The sequence below is a fragment of the Echiichthys vipera genome (genome assembly GCF_963691815.1).
Source record: "Echiichthys vipera genome assembly, chromosome: 2".
NCBI lineage: Eukaryota > Metazoa > Chordata > Actinopteri > Perciformes > Trachinidae > Echiichthys > Echiichthys vipera.
In genome coordinates, this window is record NC_139827.1 from 4282551 (window position 1) to 4303002 (window position 20452).

At 47.1% G+C, this 20452-nt stretch overlaps 1 protein-coding gene across 4 annotated transcripts in view; it reads left to right on the forward strand.

Annotated features, from left to right (window-relative positions):
• The window catches only part of LOC310955735 (uncharacterized protein), a 39094-nt gene extending 18921 nt beyond the window's left edge, over positions 1-20173 (forward strand). For all 4 annotated transcript variants that reach the window (XM_083925742.1, XM_083925743.1, XM_083925745.1 and 1 more), the window contains exons 6-10: positions 5461-5634; positions 7446-7635; positions 13060-13133; positions 17811-17939; positions 18305-20173. In XM_083925742.1, the coding sequence (XP_083781868.1) occupies positions 5461-5634; positions 7446-7635; positions 13060-13133; positions 17811-17939; positions 18305-18420 (683 nt within the window). In that variant the 3' untranslated portion in view covers positions 18421-20173. The remainder of the gene's footprint in view (positions 1-5460; positions 5635-7445; positions 7636-13059; positions 13134-17810; positions 17940-18304) is intronic.
• The last annotated feature ends 279 nt before the right edge of the window (positions 20174-20452 follow it).

Consider the following 20452-nt stretch of genomic DNA (forward strand, 5'->3'; position numbering starts at 1 on the left):
GAACTGTTTTTAGATATTAAATATTGGCAGATACAGCCCAAAAATATGGCTATGAAAACATTTCTGTGTTGGACTGTATTTACGGTGTTGAAATCAAAACGATTGCAGAAACTCCTGGCCCTCTTTAAAACATCTATGGTGCATGGTCTAAAATGAACGCAATTAGGGCGTGGCCTGCTCCACTTTGACTCGTTAGACGGCGTATGATGTGGGCGCAAAGAAAGGCACAAGAGGCAAAGGGGTTGTGTTTAGTCTCCTCATTAAAGCTCTGGTCTACATTCTGAAAATCAGTTGAGCCGCTGAGACAGATTTGAAAAAAAGCCCCCCCCATCCCCAAACACACACACACACACACACAACCAAACCCCTGCCCTCAGTGGTCCACGATCCTCCCCCTGAGCTCGTATCTCTCTCCCTCGCTTCCTAACGACACGCCCCGTCTCGCAGAGCAAGAAGCCGACCGGCTAAAAACACATGGCTAACGTTTGCTAACATGTGATCCGAAGCCGTTTATCAGAACGGGGACGGTCACAGTCAGAAGCCAGTATTGGCGCAGACTAATGGAGGCTATTAAACATCTACCACAATAAAACGCAAAAATGACCTGTTCAACAACAAAGTCTGCTGTCTCAGCATTTGTTTTCAGTCCCAAATCCTGGCGTAGCCTTCTCCACCGCTCAAAGGAATCCCCGATGTCGACTCTTCTTTGGTTCCTATGTAGGTCACATTTCTGCCTTTTCCTCGGTCGACTTACGTTTTCTTCCAACCTTCACCGTTGGGGCGAGCAGAGGCCACTTGCTGGTATCGGTCTTTTCCTTCTCCATGCTAACAGAAGCTCTGGTAGCTGAGCTGCAAAGCTAATCACTAGCCGCTCAGAGTTTACAGAGAGGAAGGGGAAGTGGGAGGGGAAGGGGACGAGGAGCAAGTGAGACGAGGGGATTGGATGGAGGGTAGGAGCCAATGGGAGCCTTTTGGACCGGTTGCCTCTCTTTGGTTAATTTCTGATAGACTGAATGGATTTTTTTTGTTTCTTTTTGCTAGTTGCATTGTGTAGATCTGACTAAAGGACCATAATCGCCGTATAAACGATGTTAATTATAATGACCGATGCACCAAATCGTAGACCATAGCTTTAATCGTGGGTGAGTTTTGGGCGTAACATGAATGAAACCAATCAGAGTGTCGTCTCTCGTTCCTTTTGAATGCCAGGTGCATTTGAACAGGGCCTTTAGCACCTTCGAGAAGCGAGCGGTTTTCCGTTGAGGACTCTCCGTCGTCTCCCAATCCTCTGTCCTAGCAACATCTCTGTTTCACCGTATACGAGCAAACTGTAATGATCTGCCTGGAGACTTGGCGAGGCTGAGAACTCGCTCCCGGTTGTGTGCAGATAACCTATTTAACCGAGGAGGAGGGCTGCTGCACGTCCGTGTCTGTAACGAGCATTATGTGCTAATTGGCTCTGAATTCATCCAAATCCACTTGAGCGTGAAAATCACCTACCAGCCACCCGACCGAATGGATTCTTCACACTCCCCCTGTTAAATGATGTGTTGACGTATGAGTGTTTTCTCAGGCTGCTTTCAGTAATTGCAAACGTTTCCATGCGCACAGTAAAAAAGTTACTGGTTCTCATGCGTAATCGTGTTTGTCTCTTGGTGCGTTTCCATTGAATACCCGGATTAAGGCGGGTCTATCTCACTGAAACGCCCCTTTTTTGCACTTGAGTGCTGGCAGAGAAGGGCCTTTTTCTCCCCTGAGAGAAGCCCGGTTGCTGATCGGATGCAGCTCTCAGCGGGATGTGACGTGTGGTAGTACTTGACGCCACAACAACACAGCAAAGTAGAGTGGACGCTTTTATCCAGTGGTGTGGTCGAACGCAGAGCAGAAAATGATCTGTGCACATCTTTGCACGAGCTTGTTAAACTGAGAGCTGCAGCGGTCGGGTTGGATTCTGACCTGTGGCCCTTTGCTGCATGCTCTCTCTTCCATTTTCACACACACACACACACACACACACACACACACACACACACACACACACACACACGCACACGCACGCACACGCACACACACACACCCCAAACACCGTACTGCAAGCAGGGTTACAGCCTGTCTGTCAACACACACTTAAACAGCGCCTGGCATTTTTAAGGTGGAGTGTTTTCTTTCATGTTACCTGTACATGATGTTGAACTGCAACTATTCTGTATTTTTTACTTGGAGAAAGAGCGGCGCACCGTTGTATCACCGATCACTTGATGTTTGAACCCCATTCTGAGTGGTATGTCACCTTGGAGTCTCCTAAAGCCCTCTGGGGCCTTTTGTGTGATGGAAACACGGTGAGTGAACGGCCATTTGAGAAGACGTGCCCTGAAACTTTGTGAGCGGCCACATTTTACCCTAATAGAAACACACCTTCTGTTCACATTTTGTAATTCATATTTCCTCATTAATGATGTATTATTTCACCCGTCCACTATCAATTAACCACGGGGCTGTGGATATAACTGCACGCCGCATCACGCGTTTTACTATCCGAACAATGCTCCCTTTTTAAAATAGCAGGAAAACACAGTAGCAGGTGTTTTGTTGCTGAATGGCACAGCGGCGTGACCACACCTCATTTTTAGACCAACACACCCACGGGCGCGCCAATTGGGTGCGAGCACATTTGCTACCGACACAATGTGGGGCGCGAAAATGACAACTGCCTGTGTCTGGAAGCGGCGATGCAGCTGCACTGCGCCCCGACAGCTGCGCCAGGCAGAAGCTCCGGGAGGGAGCTATCTCGAAAATGTGTTATCACAGATCAGCACTTCTGTCACTTATAAACAGAGTTAATTGTAATTCAGTGCAGCGTGTTTCACAGTGAAATCAAAAACGGGGGATAAAATCAGACATGAAGAGACAAACAGAGCCAAAGAGGAACTTTAGTGAACTGCTGACAGTAAAATCTTTAGAGGACTGGATCCAGACTGGAGCTGATGTTGCTCTGGTGAGCCTGAGGGGAAACATCTCAGCGCCTGTGCGACTGGTTGCCATGAAACTTGTTACAGGCATTCATTGTTACTCAAAGGATGATGATCACTGATCATTTAGAGGCGGGAGTGTTGACCGTAAACTGACAGTGATCTTAGAGTTTGAAGCTCCGGTAGCTGAGCTGCTAAGCTAATCACTAGCCGGTCAGCGTTTACAGAGAGGGAGGGGGAGCGGGAGGGGACGAGGCGGGATGACGAGGGGAGACGAGGGGATTGGATGGAGGGTACAAGCCAATGGGAGCCTTTCGGGGACCGGTTGGCCTCTGACCAATATACCAAATCGTAGACCATAGCTTTAATCGTGGGTGTGTTTTTTGGGCGTAACATGAATGAAACCAATCAGAGTGTCGTCTCTCGTGCCTTTTGAATGCCCGGTGCGTTTAGCAGATTCAAGAAGCGAGCGATTTTCACCAAGCGAGCGAGCGAGCGGTTTCCTGTCAAGGAAAAAAAGACTGTATGATCTATTTCTTAAATACAACGTATGGGGGCGATCTTCTCTCGCGAAGGTCTTACCAAGTCAGGTGTTATCATTAAGGGCTGGGCAATAACGCCCTTTCAAAATAGGATTTCCGGGTCCGAGCCTCGTATTTCTCCAACGCCGCAGGGCCGTGAACAGATCTGAGTTTATAAAAAACAACGTAATTATCATTTTACCTCTTTTGTTGTGGATAAAAAAGACATCTACGTGGTCGGCTGTTGTTGTCTGTTTTGTTTCAACAGAGCGCTTGGACCCGGAAATCCTATTTTGAACGGGTGTTACGGGTTTCACATTTTTGACCCACTGTAACGATGAAAGAACGGCAAAGTTTGTTTGTTTTTTATCCATAAAATAACTTTGACAGTCGCGGGGCGGTTGGCACATTTGTAGACCTTCAGTCTTGTTTAGCACTCATCGCTCTTTGTCTTTGCATGAATGTCCTGTCTGTGTCATATTGCTGTTGTCTGCTGTTGTTTTTGTTTAGTTTAGAAGTTTATTGAGCAGGGACAAATGCATCGTTTCATCTAAAATATAAAACAGCTGCCACGCATAAAGGTTTCTAGTGGAGACTTCATTTGCAACCCCTGTCCCCGGTTAGGCCTTTACTAAAAGTTACACAAGCAAAGTTAAACACGACACACGCGTGCGGAACATCAACTACAGAACAAATGATGACAAAAACAAGGACAAGTAATGTGTGTATGCGTGTGCACTTGCCCTGTGTTTCCAGCGTTCACAGGTGTGTTTCAGTTCCAACCATTGTTTTACTTGTGTGTTAAAAACCTTGAGCTCTGTCGGTGTTGTGATGTCTGGTCGTAATGTATTCGTGTTTGGTGCCCAACGCTGTGAACGATGATGGTCTGAAAGTTGTTCTACAGTTTCAGCTTGTCGTATTTCTGGAGCAAGGTTGTTCACATACTTCAAAATAAGTTTATAACAATGAGAAGCCTCCAAAGCTTTCAAAACCCAGTAAATTATGTTTCTTGAGAATTTGCCAATGTTGCCATCTGACAGACTTCTGATCCATTACTTTAAGTGCCTGCTCTGTGTCATTGTTGTTTTGGTTGGCTGGGCCCCAAACGGTTTTACAATATGACAACAGGGAAAATATCGTGGCGTGCATAAATTGTCGTGCTGCCTTAAGAGGTGTGTATTGTCTTATTAGGCAAAAGCAGTTTAAGTTGGGCTTGAAAGTTTTGTACAGTTTTAAATTTAAGCGGAGAATCTTAAATAACACCCTCCCTCTCTCTTAAAGTCGCAGTCGGCAACATTTGTTGGATCATATTCACTGAAACCAACACTCTGCTCCAGTAGAACAACATAAATCCTCCAGTCTTAGAAAGAAAAGCGCGGCTCGACGTTCATCTAGAGCTCTTTGTTTGCGCCCGTATCATCCTGTCCACTCAGTGCAGAGCTGACTGTCGGGCACAGTTCGTGCACACGCCACAGATCCCCCCCCTCCCCCCTCGTGCATGTTACAATATCACAGGCACACGCCTTAAGCTAGGCATGTACTACATGACGTTAGCAGTTGCTATCTATGAGTAAGTTAGCTAGCCTACCTCTGTGTAGCGTGTACTCTATGCTGTTTATTGATAAGAGAAGAGACGGGCGTGTTAACAGGAATCTGGTGCACACGCACTTACGAGCACTCGATGGGAGGGAGGGGTGGAGCTCTGTGGTAGTGGGGAGGGGCGTGAGAGTCGTAAACATTCAAAATCGGAATGAGTCAACTTGATCTGTCAGGCTTGCCAGCTGCAACTTTAAAAATGAGCCCTGGTGTTTTAAGATTACTTGTATAAATAAAGGTTAAATTGAACAAAAAAACAATTGCATACCAAGTTGTGTTTTAGAAATTATACTTTAAGCCGTTTTCCCTGGGTTGGTTGTTTGCTGTCTTTATTGCACAAATTGAAAATTATGTTTGCGTGTGTTTCCCCTCAGAGGTGGAGGCCGAGCCAGTGAGGCAGCCGGGCGAGCGCCCGTCGAAGCGTCGGTGTTTCTGGGAGTACCGACGCGCCCGAGAGTCGGCCACGAAGAAGAAACTGGGCGGAGACGTCCACTGGTCCCTGTCCTGGAGCTCCAGCACTCTACCCAGCACACTGTACCGCCGAGAGGGTGAGAATGCCGCAATCACGGTGCTCAATCAATCAATCAATCAATGAACAAGAGCATTTTGATTATGGTAGAGAGAGACAAATGTACCCGCCTCGGTCGGACAGAGTAAGTCAGCGTTCTGATGCAGCGATTAATCAGAAAGATAACGGATGGATGAGTCTAGTTGCAGCTTTGATCACAGAGAGATGGAGCCGGAGATCAAAAGTGTAAAGATCCACGGGAACGAGAGGCTTTTGTGTGCAGCAGAAGTCATTCAAATGATATTCACACACTGCGGCTCAAAGTGTCCCATTTTCTTTCCTCTCATGTGACACCAGTCGGAATCAGGACCCTCAGGCATGTGCCCTACATACAACTTTTATGTCAAAATCTGAATTTTTCAACATTGCCCTGATACTCGAATCTTGCATCAGACGCACACACCAGCGGCTCTGCAGCAGTTTCTTTCAGCCTTTGTTCTTCAGAAGAATCCGATACGATGCAGTCTGTTAACGCGCAAACGCAATAACATCACAATCTACCGCATCAACATAAACATACACATATTTCCACTAATACTAATAAGCAGAAAAAAACATATATTCTTCCTGCACATGTAAAATATAACACATATCATGAGTTTTCAAACTAAAATGGACTCAGCAGTGTTTCCTAATGTCTCAGAAATGCTGTAGTAGTGTGGACGCTTGGTATAAATGTAGCATAAAGATATTTATATGTATAATTATTATATAATTAAAAAGGTAGTTGAGTGGATGTAGACTTTATTTAGCGTCCAGTTCAAGTGTAAGTCACTTACATACATCAAATAAGCGATCAAGGTAGTTTTTTCCATGTATGAGCTAGAAACGGAGAAATCCGGGAGTCGCTAACAGCCGGACGTGGCTAACACTGATTAGCTCGGGGTAGCACGGTGAAGGCATTAAAACGTCTTTTTTAACCACTAATACTGCTCAGAATAACAGCAAACCTCTGCAGCAGCATGAGAAGAGTCCCTACACATAAAACAAAGCACCAACAACGTAGTTAGTGAACCCAGAGTTTATTAAAAGAGTGTTTTAAAGACTTACCTACTGGCCCAGGTACCTGCTCCTCTCATAGTAAAGTCCATTCAAGTCGATTACCAAAGCCAATCCCAAAGGAAGGAGCCCATTGGTGCTTTGTTTTTTCTCTATTTATAGTTGTTACATGATGATTTTTCGCCAGAATTACACTTGAACCGTTTACATGGACGCTAAATAAAGTCTACATCCACTCAACTACCTTTTTAATTAAATAATATTTATACATACGCACCACATTAACACACCCATGTGCAGAACGAGTAGCAATTCGGGGTTAGGTCACATGTCGAAGTGTCCTTGGGCAAGACAAGGACACTCCTACATGTGGACCGGGGGAGCTGGGGATCGAACGGCTGATCTCTCATTTGGAGGACGAGCCACTCTTCCACTGAACCACAGTCCCCCCTTTTTTTGCTACATTCATACCAAGCGTCCACACTACTCCTGCGTCTCTGAGACATTTGGAAACACTGCTGAGTCCATTTTAGTTTGAAAACTCATGATTTGTGTTATATTTTCAATGTGCAGGAAGAATATATGTTTTTTTCTGATTATTAGTGTAGTATTAGGGTTCATGTAAACGCAGCTACTGAGATTTTTGTAGCTGCATGATTTGGGATCATGTGGAGGTTGATCTGGCTGCATACATTTGGCTTCAGGGGCACACTGGGGGGTTTACGGGTGTCGAAAGACATTTAAAGGCTTTTACAGGCAGGTATTGAATTCATTCTATTGTCCTTTGTCCAGGCAAGAAAGGGCGCCGCAAAGCTCGCAAGACGGACGCCAGCGACCTGACACCGAACCCCCAGAAGCTCCACAACATCGGGGAGCAGCTGCAGAAGCTCAACGCCGCCATCGACGGCATGGGCCCCGTCAACGACCTGCCCGCCGTGGCCCGAGCCCGGTCCCGCAAAGAGAAGAACAAGCTGGCCTCGAGGTACCAGACTCCACTTACTGCCCTCCTACATCTCCAGCACCAAGTCAGAGCCCCGGAGACGTTTTTCCGTATCGATTTATCAGGCATGAGTGGGCCTCTCAGTTTGGTTCTCAGTGTTTTGTAAATTGTTTGCAGAAAAAAAAAGATATCAGAGAGAATCCTGCAGGCCTCTTCGGCTCGGTATCCGCAGTCTTTAGCCTTCGAGATTGTTTTTCAAATATGTGGCGCATTTAAGTATTTGACCCCCTGATACTGTTTCTGGAGGATCCGCAGAGAGAGGAATGCATTGAAAGAAACATGTAATCATAGTGGAATTTGAAAGGAGACGCATTATCCTATAATGTGTTTTCTCTCATATCATTTTACAATGTCAGATGTTCATTTTTATTTATTTTAGATTGTTTTTTGGCAGTTTTTCAAGTCTTTATTATAAAGGACAGACAGGAAACAGGGTGTGAGAGAGAGAGAGAGAGAGAGGGGGAGACATGCAGCATCAGGACCCTAGGTCAGAGTCGAACCTGCGGCTGCTGCCTCTTTAGCCTCTTTACACGGGGCGACCGCTCTAACTGCTTCTCCACCGGCCGCCCCAGATGTCCATAGTTGAACGTAAGGTTAAAATATCTTAAAGAGACCAGGAAACGCTGACCAATCGGAGCAGACTGGGCTTTTTTTGTGAGGAGGCAGCTTTTCAACATTAAAGCGTGTCGACGTGTTCTGGTAGAAACACTGAATACAAGTGTGAACCTGAAAATGAGCAGAAATCTCACCCTTAAAGAGTTGATTTGACTGAAGCATCTGATTTCAACTCTTCCCCCGTAGACGACCTTTGAGGAAACCGCCACTGCACTTAAAGACATGTGAAACGCGCCCCCTGAGGACGAGATGCACAACACAAATGATTTGAAAATGTAGGTCACGAGTGTATTTTTCAGTCGCATTGCCGACATGGGCAGGACGGAATAAACGAAAGATGGATGGGGAGGAAAACAACAGAGGAGTTGCGACGGAGGGAGGAAGGATGAAAGGCTGAATAGAAGGAAATCAGGGCAGGATTGAGGAGGCAGACGAGGAGTTAGACGAGGAGGGTCACGGAGAGTGCGACGGAGGAGGGAGGGAGGGAATTTGGAGGAAAGAACATTATTACAGGCAGTTTAAAGAAGAGAGGGACTGTGGGAATATTATTCCAAACACAACACAAACACAGCGCGCGAGGGGTAACGTTGCAAACATTGCAAACAGTCACTGTGTTTCTCAACTCGTGCTGCAATCCAGTTCATGTTTTTCACTTAATATGCAGGAATTTCATCCGTAGAGATTCATTTTGCCGCCGTTCTTGTGGCGGGTCAGAGTTAGCGGCGGGGTCATCCCAACCGCTTCCAGTCTCCCTCTGTCCTCAGCCGAGGTGTCTCCAGCTCGGCCGTGCGCTCCAACAAACGCAGTTAGCGGTGGAAGGATCACCGCGTCCTGACCCTTGGACGCTGACCGTACCGCAGATACGTGAGGAGATTCATATAAATGTGATCCACGTGTGGTGGAAACTGTAAGCATCGGTCCATCGAAGGTGCCTCCAAAGGGTTTAAAGGCATACTTCACCAGTGGGAACATCAAGGTGTGTTGAAAAGTGGACCATATATGCATACATTTCTAATTTGGTGCCTTCAAGGCAGAGAAAGTCACATACATGCCTTTTTTGGTCAGAGGAAATGACGCGAAGTCTGACAAGATGGGAGTTGAGAGAACAGAACGGGTATGCTATGTCCATTTTTTTATACAGTCTATGGTTGCGGCCCACCCACCAAGTGAAGTCCCGCCCACTGATCTGTGATAGGTCTGAAGTGTGAGTGGGTTTCACCCCCTATAGGCGGGTTTGAAAAATCGGGAGCTAGCGCTTTTAGTTTTAGCAGAGCCCGTCTCTCTCACACTTCAGGTGCTGTCATTCTGAAGTGTGAGAGAAAGATATGGCTCTCTCCCGTCTCAGGGGAAGGATGCACAACCACTCAAAAATATTATTGGGTTTCCAACCATACAAAGCTTAACGCAAACGTGCAGTATCCCTTCAAAAGCTATCGGATAAACACAATGAACGACGCCTGTCTCCATCGACAAAGACAGAACACGGGAGTCGACACCGCGGCCTTGATCCCTTGGTTAGTTTGTTACCTTTGTCAGTCCCTAACCTTTTTAAAACACTTTCACAAGTGCTGAACAGCCGGTTTTATAACTTCCAGGTGCAAAACGTCATCCGCATCACAGTGACACGGGCTGCTGAGTCCTCTGAGTCATCCTTTCCCTCCAGACCCTCCGGACGCGCTTTGTTGCCTCTCATCATGTGATCGGATGCCAGGGTTAGGGCCTCAGGTTTAGATACACCTCCGTGGCTCTGAAAGACAAAACACAGAGGCCCTTTTCTCCTCTTTTTGTTCTTCCTTCGAGCACCAGAAGCTTCTAATTTGGTGAATATGCTTCTCCTTCTTTCCAGGCCGCCACCGGTTTCTTCTCATTCAGCACGGCAATTAAATCAATCTGCAGCCGTAGGCGAGCCATTACAGCGAGCAGCACGTCTTCTCCGGGGCTGTTTTTAGGCTCTGCATTGAGAGCGGTGACTTTTTTTTCCCCCACTGAACTCTAGATGGTGTGTTTAAGGTCTTGTAGGGAGGTAGAAAAACACATTTGCATTATAAAAAAATCACTTGCTGGGACATCCTCTGTACTCTGTCGGTGATTAGCAGCAGCTAATTGACCCTCCGCTAAGCCCCTCCCTAGAACGACCACTGTCTAATCCTACGTTAGCAACCGTAACTAAGCACGGGAGGCCTGTGAAGCTTACAGAGCAAATGAACAGTGTGCATAAGAAACCTGCGAGTCCAACAGCTTTTCAAAGGCAGCTTGAAAGCAGCGGGGTTAAGGAGTTAGTTTCGAATAAAACGATTTATTGCTACTGTACAAGAACACAGTTCAGGGTTCTTCCAGGTGCTTTAAATCCTTGAAAGCACTTGAGTTTAGTGTGGTGTTTTCAAGGTCTCTCAAAGTGCTTGAATATGGTGATAGCATATACGATATAACAGGGGGAAAAGAAGATCTTCATGTTTGAGAGACTGAGAACGACATTTTCTGACGTTTTTGCATGAAAAATCCCTTTTGATGACGAACAGATGATTCAATTCAATTCAATTTTATTTATAGTGTCAAATCATAACCAAAGTGATCTCAGGACACTTTACAGAGTAGGTAAAGACCACACTCTATGACTTATTTAGGATTTACAGAGACCCAACAATTCCCCCGTAGAGTACGGTGGCGTTGAAAACCTTCACTATAACAGACAGGAACGTCAGACAGACCCAGCTCTGTGGAGGACGCACATCTGTCTGCACCGGAGAGAGGAAGAAAAGGAGAGAGAGAGAAAAGACGAACAGATGGAGAGAGAGAGACACACTTCCAGTAACTATAATAACATCTATAGTGATGTGAATATGACTTATTAATACGGCAGAATAGTAGAAACAAGCACAGCTAAGGTGATAGATTATAACAGCAGCAGGAAGCGTCATGCAGGACCACGGCAGCAGGCACCACCACCATCAGCAGAGACCTGCACACAGGACCACGGCAGCAGGCACCACCACCATCAGCAGAGACCTGAGAGACGACAAAGCACAAACAACTCCGGGGAAGAAGTTGAATTAGTAACATGCGTTGATGAGACATGAATGATACAAACAGAGAGGAGAGAAGCTCAGAGGATCAGGAAAAGTATCTGAGATGATCAGAATAGTTGGTGATTAGATTTCTGTGGAGTTAGTTTCCCTTTCATTCGTCGTCGTTCTGCAGAAAGCCGTCTCCACACATCGTGTTGGTTGTTTATAGAACAATAACATCTAATTTAATGTGATGAACAAGTGCAATAACAAGTTTACTGAAGGTTGTTCTGTGTACGGCGACATAGTGGTGTGGTGGTTAGCACTGTTTCCTCACAGCAAGAGGGTTCCTGGTTCGAACCTGTGTGGAGTTTGCATGTTGTCCCCGTGTCTGCGTGGGTTTTCTCCGGGTTCTCCGGTTTCCTCCCACAGTCCAAAGACGTGCAGGTGTTGGGTTCATTGATGACTCTAAATCACCCGTAGGTGTGAATGGTTGTCTGTCTCTGTGCGTCTCTATGTGCCCTGTGATAGACTGGCGTCCTGTCCAGGGTGGACCCCGCCTCACGCCCGATGACAGCTGGGATCGGCTCCAGCCTCCCCACGACCCCGACAGAGACAAGCGGTTGAAGATGAATGAATGAATGAATGTTCTGTAAGGTGCTGGAAAAGCATGAAAATGCACCTTTAAATGCTTGAAAAGTGCTTGAATTTTGGATAAAATGGTTGAAATTGAACCACATTTCTTTTCGCTCTAGAACAGAAATCGAACTGAATTTATTTCCGTCTGGTTACGAAACACAATTTAAGTTGTTTATAGTGCGTGTATACGTGTTTGTAGAAATGTGTAATTTACCACAGCTGTAAGGTGCTGGAAACCTTGAAAATGGACCTTGAAAGTGCTTGAAAAGTGCTTGAATGTGACCTTGGAAAAGGTGCACGAACCCTGTTTATGAAACGCTGCGTGCCAAAGCTCGACAGGCCTCACAACAGTAACCGTGGTGGCGAGCGGGACTTAGCGAAGGGTCAGTTGTTGTTGTGTAGTCGTTCGCCTCCTCCCTGAACCAACATGGACTATGACCTTGGAAAAGGTGCACGAACCCTGTTTATTGAAACGCTCCATGGTGGCGAGCAGGACTTAGCGAAGGGTCTGTTGTTGTTGTTGTTGTTGTTGTTGTGTAGTCGTTCGCCTCCTCCAACCCGGACTTTTGGGAGAAATTGGGAATTTTACAGTAGAAAAAAAATCATTCAACGTACAGCGAAACACAGAGGGAGCGTTCTGTCCGACACTAACCATTGCCGGCCTGCGCGTGTTTGATTCCTTAAGCTTCGTTTAGTCGACTCACAGCTGCGAGAGAAGAGAAGCTGTCTGCAGAGAATAGTCCCTGTGGGAGGCATGAATATTTAACATGCATTGATTCTCTCTCTTCTGCTGCCTTTTTTTTTATTATTTCTTTTTTTTATCCCAACACCAAATACTCTGAAACCAAACCGGCCGTGTCCCGTTATGAAACGGGAGCAGAGCAGAGCGCAGGAGGGACGATGAGGGAGGTTTCCAGTCAAACCTCCCCCTCACAGTTTTTGGGAAATAAATCCTGCGCTCGTTGCTCTCCAGCTGCTCGCGGTGTGAACCGAGCAGACACAGTAACAGGAGGAGCACGTGGAGGACGGGAATACTAGAGCAGAGTCTCCTGTTCCAGAGGATGACCGTGCTCTCTCTCTCTCCCTCTCTCCCTCTCCCTCTCCCTCTCCCTCTCCCTCTCCCTCTCCCTCTCTCCTCTGTTTCCAGGGCCTGCCGGCTGAAGAAGAAGGCCCAGCACGAAGCCAACAAGATCAAGCTGTGGGGACTCAACCAGGAGTATGGTCAGTACTGCAGTTACACACGTGCACGCACGCACGCACACACACACACATGCACACAAACGCATGCACGCACACGCGCACATGCACACACACACCTACATACATGCAAGCACACAGACACACACACACACACACACATACACACACACACACATACATACATACACACCTGCACGCACGCACATGCATACATACACGCGCACGCACGCGCATACATACACACACACACACACGCACGCGCATACACACACCAGACGCACCTGCATGCAAACGCATACATACACACACCCATACGCACACACAGACACACACACACACATGAACAAGCATGACACACACACGCATACGCACGCACGCACACACACACACACACACATACAGACATACACAGATACGCATACATACACACACACGCACATGCATGCACACACACACACACACACACACACATCCAACTTGAATGACTCTCACGTTTTACCTCCAGCTGAAGGATCACGTTGTTCTTTCTGTAGATGGAAATAAATAAAATCCACTATGTTGTACAGTTGTGCACTTCCACAACCTACTGAAAACTACTATAATTAATATTAAAATAATAAATAAATTACACCAAAATAAAGCAGCATTTTCAGTAAATTATGGCTGTGAACTACAACATATTAATCTAAGAATATATGAAATACATTAAAATAATAAATACAAATAAATGACACCAAAATAGATTAGATTAACATGCTATAGTTCACGGCCACAAGGGACTGAAAACTACTAAGGATATAATCAGTATATTAAAATAATAGTTATTTTGGTATCATTTATTTTTAACTAAGATCAAATACGTTGTAGTGAAGAAACAGAGCATCCAGAATTTGTCTAAAATCTAGGAAGGCCGTCGTGTGCGGCCGTGGAAACGGGACCATTACAAACGTCATTTATTGGACATTATAGAAAAGAGTTTGTGTGAAAATGTTCATGGATTTTTCTGCTGAAGGAAACAAAGTTCACCATCGATTGAAGTGATTTGAGGCACAGCAGCAGTTACAGTCGTGGAGGGTTCCCATCAAACACACGCACCTCACACACACGGCTCACAGCTGCGTCAGAGTTTAATGAAATGTAAAACATCTTTAAATATAATAATATAATAATATAATCATCTAATAACAATATGATGTCTAAATGAGAGAGGAGCCGCGTCTTCAAGGCCTCTGAACACGTTCGCTTTAAAGAATCCTGTGATGATAATCGACACCTCCCAATGTGTCAGCACGCTCCTCCTCCTACTCCTCCTTTTCTTTCTCCTCCTCCTCTGTTTCTTTTTCTTTCTCCTCCTTTTCTTTGTCTTCTTCCTCCTCCTCATCCTTGTCTCCCTCCACCCTTCTACTCCTTCTCTTTGTCTTCCTCCTCCTTGTCATCTTTTTCCTCCTCCTCCTCATCATCCTCCGTCCTCCTCGTCTGCCTCCACCTTCCTCCCCCTCGTCCTCCTCCTCATCCTCCTCATCCTCCTCCGTCCTCCCTCCTCGTCTCCCTCCTCCTTCCTCCCCCTTCTCCCCCTCCTCTTCATCCTCCTCGTCTCCCTCCACCTTCCTCCCCCTCGTCCTCCTCCTCATCCTCCCCCTCGTCCTCCTCCTCATCCTCCTCCTCATCCTCCTCTTCTCCCTCCACATTCCTCCCCCTCCTCCTCCTTGTCTCCTTCCACCTTCCTCCCCTTCTCCAACTCCTCTTCATCCTCCTAGTCTCCCTTCACCTTCCTCGTCCTCCTCGTCTCCCTCCATCCTCCTACTCCACCTCTTTTTCTTTTTTTTGTCTCCTCGTCTCCCTCCGTCTTCTTACTCCTCTTTGTCTTCCTCCTCCTTGTCATCTTTTTCCTCTTCTTGCTCCTTCCTCCTCCTCCTTCTTCCTCTTCCTTGTTTCCCTCCTCCTGCTCGTCTCCCTCCTCCTCATCCTCCTTTCTCCTCCCTCCTCCTTTACCTCCACCACCTTGTCTCCCTCCCACGACCCAACCCCGAATAAGCGGTTGAAGATGAGTGAGCTTGTCTCCCTTCTCGTCTTCCTCCTCCTTGTCATCTTCCTCCACCCTCCTCAAACTTCTCCTCCTTTTCTCTCCCTCCTTCTCCTTGTCATCTTCCACCTCCTCTTCTTCCTCCTTCGTCCTCCATCCTCCACTTTCCTTCTCCTCTTCCTTGTTTTCCTCCTCCTCCACCTTCACCCTCCTCCTCCTACTCGTCTCCCTCCTCCTCCTCCTCCTCCTCCTCCTCCTCCTCCTCCTCCTCCTCCTCTTCCTCCTCCTCCTCTTCCTCCTCCCTCTGGTCTTTTTTGCTTCGACCTCTTTGAATTCAACCCCAACCTTCATCCAACTTCCTTTGTCCTCTTTTTTTTTTCCGCCCCGTTTTTTAACATTCCAGTCATTCCTGATCGTGGACGCCGCTTCGTTGCGACGGCTCCCGCAAAAAAATGTTGTGCCACTGGCAGGAAGCCAAAACACACGCAGGGCTTTAACCTCACACATCCCTTCACTTCCTCTCTCCCTCCTGTGACTCTTTCCTCCCTCTCTCTCTCTCTCTCTCTCTCTCCCTCTCTCCCTCCCTCCCTCCCTCCCTCTATCACTGTAATTTGCATCTATACAAAACATGCTCCACATGCCGAGCAGCATATTCACCAGGAAACTTCAAACAAGCAGGACTTTGGAGTCGCTCCAGTGTGTGCGGGGAAGCCTCCTGACTTCAGTTAGTGCGTGCGTGTGCGCTTGTGCGTGTGTGTGCGCGTGTGCATGTGTGTGTGTGTGACTCGAGGAATTAAAAAAAAGGAACGATCAGACCCACTGTAGCCCTTCGCCCGCCCACACACACTCCCCCGCTGACACGAATGTTGGACAAAAGAGGAGTCTGATCCATAGGATGCTGACAGGAGGGGTGTCATGGCGACAGGAGGGGTGTCACGCCGCCGTCAGGTCACATGACCTCACTGAGGGAGGGTGCCAAAACCCCAGAAAGGGGCTCACGATTCTTGTTAGCGTACGTTCACACCTGGAAGCTGCTCCCCTGAGCCCCAGTCTGATCTGTCTACGGTTATTTCACCCTGACTGCTCTGAAGTTTCCTTTTCTCTTACTTTACCTACTCTTGTAAACAAACATCCTCGTTCATGCCGTGAAGCAGCAGATTTACTTGAGTTCTTCATTTCTGAGAAACTAAATGTCCTGTGCAGCTAAACTCATGTGCAACATGGAGAAAATCAAACATCACAATCATTTATTCTTTTTACCAAATACATTGATATCGGAGGGTCGACTGTCAAAACATTTACATTATGAGATTTTTGAATAATCCTCAGTAATGTGGGTGTAATGACTAAGCTGGCGAATAATAATAACCGCTAGAACAGTCAGACAATATCTAGTCTCATATCTCAAAGTCAATATATTATTGTTATATTACCCAGCCCTACCTTCAAGTGCTTTTCTCTGTTTCTCTTCACAATAGCAATAGAAGTGCTAAGCCGGCCGTTCCCCTAGCCTTATTCCCCTCCGCTGGCAGTTAGCTAGCTAGTTCGCCCCTTCTTGCCGTTGTAAACTAGTTTCCTAGGAGCAGGAGTGAGGGAGGGACCATTAGAGCTATTATGCTCGCCTGCCATTGGTTACGTTTTCTGTAACCAGTGTAGCATTAAAGAATGGTGGAATTAGCAGGCCGGCTAGCTAACTAGCAGATTACAGGCTAACTACCTAACATCAGCTTGCTACTTTGCTTCCATGCTACCCTGGCTACGGAAAAACGAGCCTAACGAAACGGCCACACAACTGGTGATTAGCAGTGTGCGTTCTACGCCGTGACAGGAGTCTGTGAGCGAAGCATCACGACGTTAAACGTGACTCTTTTAGCGGCTGGGTGGTGAGCTAGCAGTTCAAAATGGCAGTTGCTTACGTCAGGACCACTCAACATACAAACTTCCTCTTGTGGCGGTTGAGATACCGTGCCCAAACAGGTTTTACGGGTAAAGTCTAGTTCGTTTGACCAGTGTGAGTGCAACCGCAACGCGCCTAGCTGCGGCCAACGCATTGCGATGACGTCATCAATGCGTGTGACGTGTTACGGCGTGATGACTTATAGGCAGCAAGAAGCATTCACAGAGGCCCAGGTAGTGTGAGTACAAACGGGCCTGGAGGGGGGACAAGGACCCTAAAGCACGGGGCACGGGACGGAGGGACAGTGGGAGTGCGCCCTAAGAGCTACGGTCGTTCCTAGTTCAGCCGATTTCTACGAAAAAGTATTTATTTATATTTTAAATGTTTTTTACGTGCGAGAAATCCAACGCGGGGCGGGAGTGTGTGACCAAAGACCGTAAAGAGCGACTGACACTTACTTAAAGTTGTTTTACAGACTTGCTTTTATAAGATGTAAGCTTTTTTTAACTGTATTTATATTTACTGATGTTGTTTTTTTTTGTCTTCCTGTTTTAATTTTACAATAACATTGTCTTGCTTTTGTTCAGCTTTACGCCGCCTTCTGGGTACCATGCTGTTGATTTGCTTCCGCTGATAAAGCGCTTTGTAAACTCTGTTTTATAAATAATTATATTCTTCTTATTATTATTTTCAGTTTTCTGTCCCGCAGAGCCGATTTATGATTTACTGTTGTGAGATTAAAAATGACCGTTCTTGCGTTTTGTGCTCCGCTGCACAGAGAACCTGTTGGGAGCTCTGCTGCGGATCAAGGAGGTGATCCGACTGCGCGTGGAGAGCAGCGAGGAGGAGGACACGGACGAGCGGGGGATGACCCAACGCCTGGAAGACATCCTCCGAGAGTCCAGCGGTGAGGGACGCACCCACGCCCTGAATCTGACAAGAGCAATGCGTACATATTGTCCCGTTATGTGATAGATACAAAGATCCCTTGAATAACAATAGATATGGAGCTTTTTCTTAAATTGTACATTAAAAAAAAACGGGTTTATCATCAAGTACTTTTAAAAGAGACAAAAATACAGACTCGGTTATTACAGTTAACAACAAAGACCGCATTACCATCACTTCAACCATGTTTTTTACATTTTGATGTCTGCACTGGTGCATGTTTTATGAAACGTGAAATATTCGACCCTCATCTTTTTAAGGAGCTATTTCTGTCTCATCCCTTTCTTTCCGTCACTCTCTCATTTATTTCCATGACAACTGCAGGTCCTTTAGTTGCCGGGCGGACCAAAGACTTTGTGCAGAGGATTTTGGCGGCCAGCGCGGGTGGTCCGAACCAGCGGAAAGAGCCTCCGCAGGGAGGCGATGAGGCGGTGGGTTAAACTCACCCAGCGTCGCCCCCCCTCTCCTCCTCTTCCCACACGCCCCCCCATCCAGCACCACCGCCCAACAGAGCAACGTGACCTGACGGAGTTCCTCCTCCACTCTCTTGCGATGCATACATTCGAGTAAGAGCAAAGAGAGGAAGTGGTGGAGATGCTGGGAAAGAAGAGGAAGGGGGGGAGGAAGGAGTAGCCTAAACAAAAATGGGAGTAAATTACCCACCCCTGCTCCTGCTCCTGGTCCTGGTCCTGGTCCTGTTGGCTCTCCAAACAGCAGCCGTCTTCACCGCTCGGCCTCTGCAGGCTGCACCACAACCACCACCAGGCCAGAGCTGCTGCTGACGTCTCTGTGTTCTGTCTGTATGTGTGTGTGTGTGTGTGAGTGCGCGTGTGTGTGCGTGTGTGTGTGTGTGTGTTGGACCTGTAACATACTGTATGAGTGTATAGTGTTCCACTCTCCCTCTGTGTGCTGTATTTGTATCCCAGTGTGCCTATGAATAGACATTGCACTGTTTTGTAGATGGTCGTAGTTGTCGGCAGGGGGCCGGTAGTGAGGCGACGGCGAGGGGGCATTTGAGGATAGAGGAAGTGTTTAAAATAAGGAAGTGGGAGGAGCCCGGGCCTGGAAGACAAAGAGGCCGGTGTGCTGAGCGGGCTCCTATAGAAGCACTGCATACCGTTTAGATTGCATGGGCATCTGAAACGTCAGTAAGTCCTGATGCCAGAGCAGCTGTGAATGGAAACAACAGCGTGTTTGTTGTGGAAAAGTCCTCGGAGCTTTAACATCCACCCCTTTACACCACCCTCTTCAGCTCCCCTTCACCCCCACCCCCCCCCCCCCATCAAAACGTAAGCAAAGTTTAGAGAGAAAAACGAAAACGAAAGAGAAAACTGCACCTTAATTCAAACTGACCAAAGATACTGCTGAACCACTCAGACACCAAAACCTCTCACCGCTTCAGATGCTGCCAACCATTAACACGTTGTTTTGATATTCTGATTGTTGTCGTGTTTACCCGCAATCATCCTTAAAGGGTGACATTACTAAACTGTTTGATTAACCTTGAATGCACTACTACCATGGACCTGAGAGGCCGTGGTGCGACAGACAGGAAATGACTGATGGTACGTGTCCACAGGGGGCGCTATCGGACAAGAGGGGGTCGTCACGCTTCCCAGCATTGGATGCTTGATGGGTTATCAGTTATCAGTTTCTCTCCAGTCTTTAAAAACATGATTATATTCAGGTTAAGGGCGTACTCCGGTTTCTCAAACACCATGTAAACACCGTACCCCGGGTAAAATTGGAGTTTTCATTCCCTGGCTAACAGACCTGGAGAACTCCTTTAGTCACCAGGGTATTCGTGCATGTAAACAGCTTACCCCGGAGTGATAGAGGGTTTCCGGTCTACGCATGCGGCGGGGGTTATAACGCCCCCTCCCCCACTCTGCGGCAGTGGCTTCTGAACCGGAAATAGAATGAACGAGGTAGCAACGGCGTCGAAAACAACGTGAAAAAAACAACAATAGCGCTTTACCTTTAAAGCGAGGGAGGACTTCGCCACGGCGACTAACATCACTACCAAGACGACCCGTTCCTGTCGTCATTCTGTCCAAAAGTCGGCCATTTGTGATTTTGACAAAGGTGAACAGGGAAAATAAAGCCGTATTCAGACCGGCTGTATGTTGGTGGAGCGCCACCTACTGTACCGGAGGTCGAGTTACGCCGTCGTTTTCCCATTCAACCTCCGCTCATGTGTACGAGGGGAACTTTAATAATCCGATTATTCCCGTAACCGGGGAAAGACCATTTCCAGGGTACTGTTGTGCGTGTAAACACACTGAATAACCACTGACAAACAAAGAAAAGAGGCTACACCCTCCTACGACCAATGAAGAGTTGCATGAGGCTACGTGGTGGAACAGGGAAAGTTAGGACGGCTCAACGGTGACCCTGAGGTTAGTTTGGAGTTTGGGAAGTGAGGGCGTTTGTGTAATACACCTTTCCTATCTCCACTTAGAAAAGGAACAT